The sequence below is a fragment of the Opisthorchis viverrini genome (assembly GCF_000715545.1).
Source record: "Opisthorchis viverrini unplaced genomic scaffold opera_v5_22, whole genome shotgun sequence".
Lineage (NCBI taxonomy): Eukaryota > Metazoa > Platyhelminthes > Trematoda > Opisthorchiida > Opisthorchiidae > Opisthorchis > Opisthorchis viverrini.
Genome location: NW_008751678.1, coordinates 438,262 through 449,564, shown reverse-complemented (window position 1 = coordinate 449,564; position 11,303 = coordinate 438,262). Strand labels below are relative to the sequence as shown.

General features: G+C 45.2%; 3 protein-coding genes across 3 annotated transcripts in view; 1 reads left to right on the top strand and 2 right to left on the bottom strand.

Annotated features, from left to right (window-relative positions):
• T265_01942 (hypothetical protein) overlaps window positions 1–7,033 on the bottom strand; it is a gene marked incomplete at both ends in the record, with an annotated part of 14,814 nt that extends 7,781 nt beyond the window's left edge. Inside the window, 3 exons of the mRNA XM_009166080.1 lie at window positions 922–1,106; window positions 2,040–2,513; window positions 6,596–7,033. Coding sequence (XP_009164344.1) covers window positions 922–1,106; window positions 2,040–2,513; window positions 6,596–7,007 — 1,071 coding nt within the window. The remainder of the gene's footprint in view (window positions 1–921; window positions 1,107–2,039; window positions 2,514–6,595) is intronic.
• A 3,543-nt stretch (window positions 7,034–10,576) lies between these two features.
• T265_01940 (hypothetical protein) overlaps window positions 10,577–11,303 on the top strand; it is a gene marked incomplete at both ends in the record, with an annotated part of 7,538 nt that continues 6,811 nt past the window's right edge. The window contains 2 exons of the mRNA XM_009166078.1: window positions 10,577–10,696; window positions 11,068–11,301. Coding sequence (XP_009164342.1) covers window positions 10,577–10,696; window positions 11,068–11,301 — 354 coding nt within the window. The remainder of the gene's footprint in view (window positions 10,697–11,067; window positions 11,302–11,303) is intronic.
• Window positions 10,871–11,303, bottom strand: part of T265_01941 (hypothetical protein) — a gene marked incomplete at both ends in the record, with an annotated part of 8,195 nt that continues 7,762 nt past the window's right edge. The window contains 2 exons of the mRNA XM_009166079.1: window positions 10,871–11,017; window positions 11,085–11,271. Of these exons, the coding sequence (XP_009164343.1) occupies window positions 10,871–11,017; window positions 11,085–11,271 (334 nt within the window). The remainder of the gene's footprint in view (window positions 11,018–11,084; window positions 11,272–11,303) is intronic.

Genomic DNA, 11,303 nt, shown 5'->3' with positions numbered 1-11,303 from the left:
TATATATATATATATATATATATATATATATCAGTATCGTTTCTTCACATACCTCACTAATTATAGGGTTGCCAGCTGTCTACTGGGTTCGCAGTTTTTGGGACTAATCAGATAGCCCTAGTTCCCGAATTTTCACCAACCAAATCGTATGCTGTGATAAACACTGACTTTCAGTTTAAGTGAGTGGGTATTGACGGGAGCCTCGGTGGAATTTCAGTGTTTATACCACATTACAACTGAATTTGCAGCGCAAAGGCAATTTCGTTTTCAGATGGAACGGTTTTCAACATATCGACCATATTCATAAGGTCGACGAAACCTCGGAAAAGCTCACCACCAGTTTTGCTATTCTCGGGGACAATATAGGCCCCGTTTTCAAGAAAACCGAGAACCAAGACAGCTAACAATCCACGGATCCTGTCGATGGAAAAAAATTTGGCCACATTTGTGCCGAACTTACTACGGATGTAGCGGTACGCAACGTTATTCGAATCAATAAACCCCCACACAGAAGAAATTCACTGAAAAATAACCCCAGTCGCATTGGGCCAATTTGTACTGCCTAACCATCAACACTAAGGCTACTGACCCTCTAATACAGGACAGTCAACCGGTAACAGTCAAGTTCAGGATAGCTTTTCGATAGCCAGAAGAATGACTAATCTGTTCATGAGTTGGAGCTAAGGTTCTTCTTCGTCCGTGGCTGTGCAGCAGCCGAGCGCCAGTTTCTGCTGCTGGTGTATTGCTTCCCACGATAGGGATAACGATAAAGGAGCCAATATACCCATCGCAGTATCATGCCATTTTTTGTTTTTAGCGTGCAAGTATAAAAATGGATTGGGTGTACATGCTAAAGAAATACCATAGCAGCCGAAAGCGATTATCAAATTTCTGGGAAAGGGAAGTGACGAAACTACTAACCTGATGCCAAATTAGGCGGTCAATACCAGCCGGCGGGTTTTCTTTATACGCCGCCAGCTGCGCGGGGGAAGGGCGAACCTCCGATGTGAGTTTGTATGCGCACAATTGCGACTGTAGTTGGGGAGCAACGGTGGGACTTGACAAATACCGTTCGAGGTCACTGGCTCCAATATTTGTAATATGCCCTGAAAATGGTACAGAAGTGGGTGGTTGAAAAGTTCCGAAGACACCATGGTCCTGAACAACGGAGGGCAAGATCAAGTTGGGGTGGGCGTTCATCGAGTCTGTGAGATACAACGCTACTCAGCCAGTTTGGCTGCGGCATTGTCCAGACTCAGAGAATGACGTACAGTATTTTGGCGTTGCCAACTTCCCGCAAGGTAGACCGCGGTAACAAAACAACCAATGTTCTCATTTCAGCAGACAAGGCGTAATGGGCTGAGATTCGCGCAGATCACGAAGTGAAAGCGTACAAAAGTAGGTCTTGAAACTAAAAGTTGGCTATAAAACTCATAAGTGAAGAACCTTTGTCGTTGCACTCAGTAGGAAGAGACTGGATTCCCCATGCTTCCACGATCCATTGAGCTATACTTTTGGTGTCCATTCGGTGACATTCGGTGTTTCCTATACTACGTTGGTCGTTGCACGACAATCAACGCTAGACTGTGGTTAAACCTTTGAGCCGATGATTCTGCTTCTTGAAGAATTTAATAGTCCTGTTTATGAATTTGCAATTGATAATCTTTTAGAAGATACGGAGTGCCACCATCATCAGCCTTAAATACCACGTTGTACGATGGTTATAGCTGCCAGTCTCGTTTGCTGACGATTTGCGGAGGTAGAGTTAGATGGTTACGCGTCCGAAGTAATGATGACGAATTATCGAATGAAATGTACGGTTAGTTTTTGTTCTATTCTCATCTTTTTAAGGTACTATATGAATTCTTTGGTATCGAGACATGATGTCCCCTGGCGAAACGCAATAAACATAGGGCTGATGATGGAATAAAACTTCGTTGACCTCAAGTAGAGAGGTCTATTAGCACAGGTGAACGTTTAAGCGGGCAAATATACCAAAAAACAAAATAGCCGCATAAGGATAACTATATGAAACGAACCTGCTGGTTGTCTCTCGATCACCTTCAATATGACTTCAGTGTGGTTCTCCTGATCCACACACGGCCGAATCTCTTCGACTGTGAGCTGTAAGTTCGGACGGCCACCGAGAAGACGGAACAGTGTATCTTGAAGTGCCTGCCGTTGCGGCAAAACTTCGGAGAACGACCGGGCTAAGTAGATACATACAAGCCCATCAGCATCAGTGCTTGTCGGCAATGCATTGTACACAACTGCTTTAAATCGGGCGAACGTATTATCAGGTGTGTAGGTGGCTATTCCGTGGGCACTGTAACCAGTTCCCGTCCCCCACATGGCTTGGAGTTGGTTCCAACGTGCAATGATGGCGTCTCGTTCGTCTCCAAACAGAAGCGGTTGGCAAAGTGAGGCAAAGAAAGCATCAAGACTGTTTTGCTGTTGTTGCTGCTGCTGTTGTTGTTGTTGCTGTGGCTGAAGAGCCAAGTTTCCTCCCAAAACTGTTTAACAAAGAAAAATATGTACGTTTAGTCCAATGGAGCAACTGCAATTGGGAAAATCGAGTTTGAGTTCGTCAGAATGAGACCACTTCATTACTGTTTTTTTAAATCGCGGTGCTGATGCCCAAACACGTTTGGCTGCAATTGAAGGTCAAGTAACAAACCAACAATTTGTTCCAACGAATTCGGTCTGAAAAGTCTGGAACTTATTCTTTAGGGTGATTGACCACCAAGTAGGGTGGTCACTGTATCTGGTGGTGCACTGCATGTGATATGATAAGTGATGGTCAAACACAAAGGCGAACGGACTTGTGTGATTTATTGTCCTAGTGATCGAATACGACGTTTATTCCGGAACCATCGCGATTACGGTCAGGCAGTGGTCATTTCGGTAGCATATCCTAGAGAGTGTGATTAGCCACTAGTGAAAAATAACTGTTACAGGGTAAGTATTGAAATTTACCAAAAAAAGATGCTAGGCTTCAACGATATAGCTGTACCACCACTAGAGAACCCGGAATAAGAGGAAACCGTCACAAAGGACTTTCACAGAGTACCCTGTGGAGAAGAACCGCGAGAAGAGAAAACCACCTTGTTTGCGACGAGAAAAACTTCAAAATTGCTGACCCATGGAACAAGCAAAATTACAAAATGTGATCGCTGAGCTTTCGGTCACTAATAAAAGATCTCTCCGGATAAGAAACGCTTGGTTGACGACTTCGTTGATCAACCTCGCACAGAAGAGCAACTGATGTCGTCCGTTGTATAGCCACCAGTACTGTCTTACTGGACCCACTCGCACATGATTCTGGAACTGCACATGCTGGCAAGTCGTTTTGGTAGCCGAGTAGTGATTAACGCCAAAGGTTATACACCTTGCTCAGAATTCTCACCATCAAAGTACGCTCGGAGAGTTAAGCTAACGCCTTTAAAGAAAAAAATTCGAACCATAGATGGCAAGCTGTTAACCACTGCATCTTGCGAAGTAGGCGAAAAAGTTATCCTCAAGGTACTTCCGAACGGGCTAGCACAGACCAGATCAGATCTTTGGCAAAAACCAATGAACACATTTTTTTCTTGAAGCACATGCACCAAATATAAGAGTTGGCGAACCCCACGCTTTTAAGGGTAATAAAAACATTTGACCACTTTACTAATACCTTCGGTGAATGTGAAGTCAAAACTTGGTTTTTGCCTCTATGAAACGAACGAACAGGTTGCAAGTCAGCATGAAAGAACCCGTGTGGGGATAAAAAAACAGGTCGTTCACCCGCTCAGCTAAGTGAAGTTTTTTGCTACCTGAACGACCAATCCACCGGACTGTTTTAATTACCTTGTTCGTGGGCACAGCGCATAGCTGGACATCTCTTGTAGGCACATGGAAACTGTCAATGCTACTCTATTTGATACAAGTAGTTAGAAATTTCGACAAGGGTGCGACAGAGCTGTTTACAAGAAATTAATTTATGGTACCTGGAGTTCCCGTCGGGAGCAAGGACACGTGCTGATAGCTATGGGAAACCCAATAAATACAAAAATCTAACACAATGTGCTGTGTAATCGGTCTATCCAAATAGGCCAGATAAGTGACAGGGAGGAGTTCACAGTTGCCAAGCAATCAAACTGCCTACCAAATCGGGTGGAACTGGCACGTATCGGCATATGGTTAAGTTGGTGAACGGGAACGAAATCCACAACATAACAGGTCATGTCCCGCTTCTCAGAGATGTATTTATCTCCCTGGGGATGGGCCTCTCTCGGCTGGCTCCTTGAAACTCCCACTGGATGATGGGACCAGGCACAGAACACCCTTAAGTTTGGACCAGCAAGAAAATTTATGAAGCACATTCTATTTAAAATTACTCCCTTGAGAAAAGATGGAAATACCACCAACTGAATACATTTCCTGCGTGCTTCTGAAAGCAAGTCGCAAAAAAGCTTGATGCGTATTTTAAACTGAACAAGCCTTTTATGTACTTGTGTGGGTTAATATTTCCGACTCACACTACTTGCTTGGTATAAAGATAACATGCAGTCAAATCCATCCAATACAGGTGACCCCGTGGAACAAAAGAGTGATCCGTGTCCAGCAGTGGTCCTTAAATGAGAAGAGCCAAGTTCCTCCAGAAAAGAGGGCTTGTATCGCTGTTTTGTGTTCGTTCGGTTATAACAAAGTGAAGACAATATCGTCTCTGAGTAGCGATCACGCAGGTATGTTAATCCCCCAAACGAGGTCGGGCAATGAGTGCAACCTCTCAACGGAGATTTTTTTTCGAGGGGTTTCAATATCACACTTCTGTCGATGATACAGACCTCACTGAAGAAAGATGCTCTAAACTAGCGCATTTGGGGTCGGTTTGAATATAAGCATACAAGATCCGCGCGAAAATTTAAGAAAAACCCACCTATGATATAGACAGAGCAGTATGTATGGCCTGCTCACTTACGACATCGCCGGTTAATCGGGTTTTAGGGCGATATTCATATTGGCGGTGGTGGGATATTGCGTTTTGCTGATTTTAAGTCCAGTCGATATAGCCCTTTCTATACATTCCGAAGATGTACAGTGAGAAACTACTGATCTCATTGTGGTCCAAACACAATATGTACTGTGGGACCTTACAAGCCATCCGCGAGTCATCAAATCTAATAATATACTAAGTTTACTTGGATGAATATCACACCACTAAAATGAAACCTACGTGAAAAGTCACAACTAACAAGACTTGGACACTGCTTACTAGGAAAATTTTGACGGCTAATATCCAAACCACATCGCAATTGCATCACGTGCAGTAACAAGTCTGCTGTGCAGCCTTCTGAAAGCTTGGCATTTTTAATGCGTGCAGGGGGGTGCTCATTCAGGAACTACTCCAACTTTAGCACAAAGATTGCGCTTGATGTTGTCCGAAAAGTTGAATTGTTTTCTCTCGCATTGTACACATAGCGAAGCAAGATAATCAGCCAGGTAATCTACCCTCGTGCTTCCGTTGATGTATTGCTCCGGGTGATACTATATTCGCTTCACCGCATCACATTCACTCGAGCCAGCAACTCGTGGATACCAAATCAACACATTCCGTTTAGCATCTCAAGTCCACTGTCTGCATGTGTCGAAAAATTGCAGCAGTTCCGTTATATGCACAGAGAAACTAGTTGTAAATTCAAACTTCGGTTTTCTTATTCCTTTCCACGTGTCACAACCATCTACTGAACTCCGTTTATTCAACGGTGCGCAGATTCACTCTACACGTCTAGTATATTATTTAATCTGATGACCAGCAGCTGCCTTGCGAGGTCCCGTGTTCATCAACTAGTTCTCATCAAAATAGCTTTGACCTTACCAAAGATTAGGAGAACCTTCTTCACACCTCATACCCCACAACCTCTCCACCACTAACGGTTCGACATGGCTCAGTGAGTAAGAGGCGATCTTACTCACCGGAAGGTTCGTGGTTCGAAACCCCGGCAAGGAGAACCTTCTTCACACCTCATACCCCACAACCTCTCCACCACTAACGGTTCGACATGGCTCAGTGAGTAAGAGGCGATCTTACTCACCGGAAGGTTCGTGGTTCGAACCGAACCCCGGCATTTCGACTGCACCTGGCTAGACTTGGATATGACAACTAGCCATCGAAAGATTAGCAGATCTGAATCATTACTATACTTCACTATAGACTATTTCTGATTGGATCCTTCAGGCACATTATACGAAAGGGGTGGGGTTATAGTAACTGCAGTAACAAACCATTCACATGTGATGAGCCTCGGATGCTCTCATTTTCCGGGTTTGTGCTTGACGGTTGTGGAGCTGCATTAAAAATTGGTTAGAAGAACATAAACGCTGAGCTTGACCATTGCAGCATTGGTTGATTGCAGAAATCGAAACATACAATCATGGCAAAAGTCAACGGACATCCGATACATTTATGACAGTACTTGGTATGCTACGAGGAAGTTCACTGAACGGCTGTCAGGTGTGGTATATAGCGGATCCATACACGACGAAAGGACAACAATTAATCACTAGTGGTACTAATAAGTGTGAACCAAGAAACCTCGAGATTGAAGGGAAATACCTCCTGGTGTTTGAAAAAGCGATCCGGTGACAGGCTGGATGGGTTTGAGCGTTGATCCGAGGGAGGACTGCGGACCAAAGAACCCGGTCGCTTGTTGGGTTGACGGGGCAGAGAAGCTGAACAGTGATGTTGCTGGTTTCGAGACATTAGCACCGAAAGTAGAGAACGGACTCGTCCCAGTTCCTAGGCCAAACAGATTCGTAGACGCAGTGGTTTTCTGGACAGCTGGCTGAAATAACCCCGACGTTCCAGCAGCCGAACTGGTTCCAAAAGTAAACGTACCGAGTGAAGTAGGAGCAGCTGAGCCAGTGGAAAAACCGAAACCGGGTTGTGCTGTGGAAGTCGAGGGGGTTGAGCCGAATGGAGAAGATTGTGTTCCACCGAACAATTTTTGGGTTCCAAACAGACTCATGTTGCTAGCAGCAGCAACGGCTAAGACTGCAAGAGTAGTAATAAGTAAGAGGGTTAGACAAAAACATGTCATATCAGCTGCTTTAACTCAATAGATGGTTTATTTTCACTCTTACAACCTTCTTCGTCGAATGTGACTCCACTATATGTAGTGAAGCTAAGATAAGATAAGATAAGCAAAGATAAGAGGAAATGGAAAAAGGAACTGACAGAAAAGGCAGATGAGTGATAAATAGACATGATGAATCCGATGTTTACAGGTACCCCGTTGATCAATGAAACAGCAATGAAACCAAGAAATAGATCACGGGCGTTATCAGTTGCAGAGGTTGTAGTACCATCTAAAGTCCTAGTCGGTAGCGTCTAGATAAAGCGGGTGTTGTAAGCCCAACAAGCGTACTTGTATCCTGTATTCCAGTTTCGGAGAAGCGATAGATGTCAATCGGTAAAGTAACTAAAGTGCAAGAGCGGCTTGTTGACCGATTTGCCCAGGATTTCGCATCTCAAAGGTGGGAACCAAAATATGAAATCGAGGCTTGAATTACGGGTCCGGAGCGATAGATATGAGTGGTGGCGTGCGACGTGTCTGAGTGATGTGTCTACGGCTGGGATCTATATAAGATGGATGATCAAGCGAGACAGAAGGGGAGTTAAGAGATAATAATGAAGATGTCAGCCGCCGACTGCTTTCACTCATCTGCTCTGCTGTGCGCAGCGACGAATGCGACCCAGCTGATGTCATGACGAGACGTCTGATGATGCACAAAGGCAATTTTATTTGTGAAATTCATGGTTGTAAGTGGGCTGAGATATTGTCAGGGCACCCAAATCCAGTCAGGATGACTAGGGTTCTCAAGCAAAACGCTTGGCTTAAAAGAATGGCCATAACACAATGATGGCGCGAAACTACTTGGATGGTCCGAATTCTGAGGAATAAACTGCTACGCTTATTACAACTATCAACCTCAATGGTTAATGGATTGTCCTTGTCAGATCCATCCACCAACCAATCCGATGATAGAGATTCTGTAGATGTATACCTCATTGAGTTCTTGGGGTACGCAAACCATTACATCACCATGAGATCCGATCTCAACCTTAACAACAGTACACAAAACAACACGTTAGTAAATTCATTAACATGTTCCGCGCAGGAGCCGACAACGCTCGTATATTGTGTCGGTAAACAGGACCTTAGGATCTAACATTTATCGTATTCACTGCATCCAAAACACATACAGGACTCACGTTTAACCATAAATCTTAAACTATCCTGAGATCAACATTTTTAACATTTTACTCCCGGTGTGTCTTGTGGCCTTGAAGCGCTGGACCATTGTTTTTACTAGGACATCTGCCAGGAATCAGGTCCGCTCAGTTGAGTGCAAACCTAATGATAAACTCCCGTGAAAAGAGGCCAATGGAATATGGTATATGGTGAGATTAGGTTCAGAAAAAAGCGACGCTTAAGACGTCTCAACAGAACAGGGAGCGAACAATCAGGTGAGAAGGAGTCGAGTAACATAACAGCATTGGTCATCTCTCGAACATCCTGGAATGGGTCGAAATCAATGTTAATGGATGCACCTGCCGTTCGGTGACACTATGGATACCAACTAAAAGTCTCCATTTGCTAGATACATCGCGTTCAATTACCACTGATTCCACCCACAATTCGGAAAGAAAAAGGACCAAGTAGCAGGAATTTACAGATAAACAGGGAACAACCTGAAGAGACATAAGAAGCCTCCGATAAGTATGCCAACTTAGTTTGTTCCGTCTGACTCAACCATCTAACCACAAGACCGCCTAGGTGTGACAGTACACGTGTCGCAGTACTGTTTGCGCGTGTGAGAAGAGCGCATCACTTGTCACATAGCTTTCAGACTGGATGGTGTGCGAAGAGAATAAACACCGTCCATGTCCGTTCTACATTACCGCGTACCCACTCAATATTTTGAGTCGCACCAGCAGCTCCACGATCAGTATGGGATGGCATTTTTCCCCAATCATCATTGTCACAAATGCCCAGAGCTATGCTGACACCAATGCTTCGGCGCCATACAACCGTAAAGTTATTGTGAAGTAAAAAGGGAGACTGCACATGAAAAGGGGCTAGCGCTACCCTAACGCAAACATTCTGACCTTCCTACACCTCCAAAGGCTCAAACAGACAAACCACAAAGAAATTGATGACAAGAACACCATCGACACCAAAACATCAGTCAGTCAGACACCTCACACACCGGGTACCGAAGTACAATGCTTCCAGCTGCTACAGATTCGTTCATCGAGTAGAAAGAGGCTCGGAGAATCAAAGCCAGGTGTTGGATGCGACGGCCAAACTGTACAGTACGCTAGGGTATGAGAGCTTGGTGAACATATTTTTTTGTTTCTCGAAAAGTTTCATCGTTCATCGTCATCAACATCATCGACAGAATGAAATCAATGTTCAACACCGATGCTTCACTGCCGTACAACCATGATTTATTTGAAAGCCTTATTGTAAAGGAAACAACAAATGTAGAAGCTTACTACGACCATTCCGAGGTGCCTACACCTCCAGACATCCACTCGGGCAATCTGGATAGAAACTAACGAGAGCGCCACTGACATCGGCCGGAAGCCATATCCTAAAATGTCTCCAACCAGTGGGAATCATGCGATCCCCATCCTGGGAGGCGAGTAGCGTCGACAGCACCCAAGCGTTCCGTAATCTCCTTCATACACTTCTGCCAAGTCAAAAGTTAGCCACCTCTCTGCTTTCCCAACTCTGAGTTGGGCATGGAAAACAGCAGGCTCTTCGGCAAACGATGGTTCGGCATACGCAACACATGTCCCACCCAACGCAGCTTCTGGTGCTGGACACATTCTTCAATGAACGTGCCCGCTGCACAACCAAAAACGCGCTTTCTAGCTGTCTCATTATGGAATCGCCGACACCAATCCACACGAGCTACAGTTCCGAGACAACGATTGTCGAACACCTGAAGACGTCTCAGTTCCGCTATTCGAATAGGCCACAGCCATACAACAAAACATCCCGTACTGTAGCTTGATCCACACGACATTTGAGATTCAGGGATAAACCACTGACGCCATAGGTGTCTCAAATTAACAAACGCGATCCGATGCTTGCAGATTCGTGCATTGACCTCATCTGTCGCACTGCAGTCCGAACTAATACAACTTCCAAGATACGTAAAACGCTCCACAACTTCCAGTACCTATCCCTGGATTGTAAGTGGCGCGTTCAGTGACTGCATGTCCACGAGTATGACCTTACACTTTGTGGGTGCAAAGTGCATACCGAAGGACGGAATGACTTTAGTCAGTTCATCCAAAAACACCTGCGCCTTCTCCTCCTCTTGAGAAATATGTCATCCGCGTACTCCAGATCGACAATTTTTCTTCACAGGCTATGTGAACACCAGGGTTTTGGAAACATTCCAGCGTTCGCCTCATTATCTCATCGATCACGAAGTTAAAAAGGAATGGAGAGGGTGGGCGACCCTGACGGACACCGCTTTGTATACGGGAGCTTTTGGATAGCTCGTCATATACTCTCACATGTCCGGAAATCTGAGAATCATCATCATCATTGACAACATGACAACAGTGTTCAACACCGATGCTTCACTGAAAATACAAATAAAGTACTATGTTCACAAACTTCCAAGACATTCCTTGGTGGGCAAGTGTGTCAAGAAGCACAGACTGATTGACCGAGTCGAATGCGCCTTGGAAATCCAGGAATGCTAGAATTGTGGAGCGCTCATACGTATGGCGTTGTTCTAGTACCTGACGGAGTGTGAAGATATGGTCAACGCAAACCATCCCAGGGCGGGTTTTCGCTTGCTGCCTTCAAGTCAGTATCTCACAAGCCACCGTAAGGTGACGAAGAACGATTGACGCCAGCAGTCTCGTTACGCCCGGGGTCAAGCTGATCCCCCTGTGGTTACCACTCACTACGAGCGCCTTTTTGAAAATGGATACCATCACCGACTCTCCCTAGTTGACTGGGACAGAACCCTTTTCCCAAATGAAAACAAACGGATCAGACAAGCGTTGACTTCACCCCCGTCTTTGAGCAATGCGGGTGCGAGCTCATCCGGAACAGGAACTCGGTGGCGCTTGAGGGAGCATACGCAATTGTAAACCTCCGTTGGTTGGTGGAGTGCGTTGGTGGAGTAGTGGTTACACGCTCGCCTCGCATGTCAGATGTCCGGGGTTCAAATCCCGGCACGGTCATTGGATATGCACCGCTGATGAGCTCTAATAAGAGCGAAACTCGAGT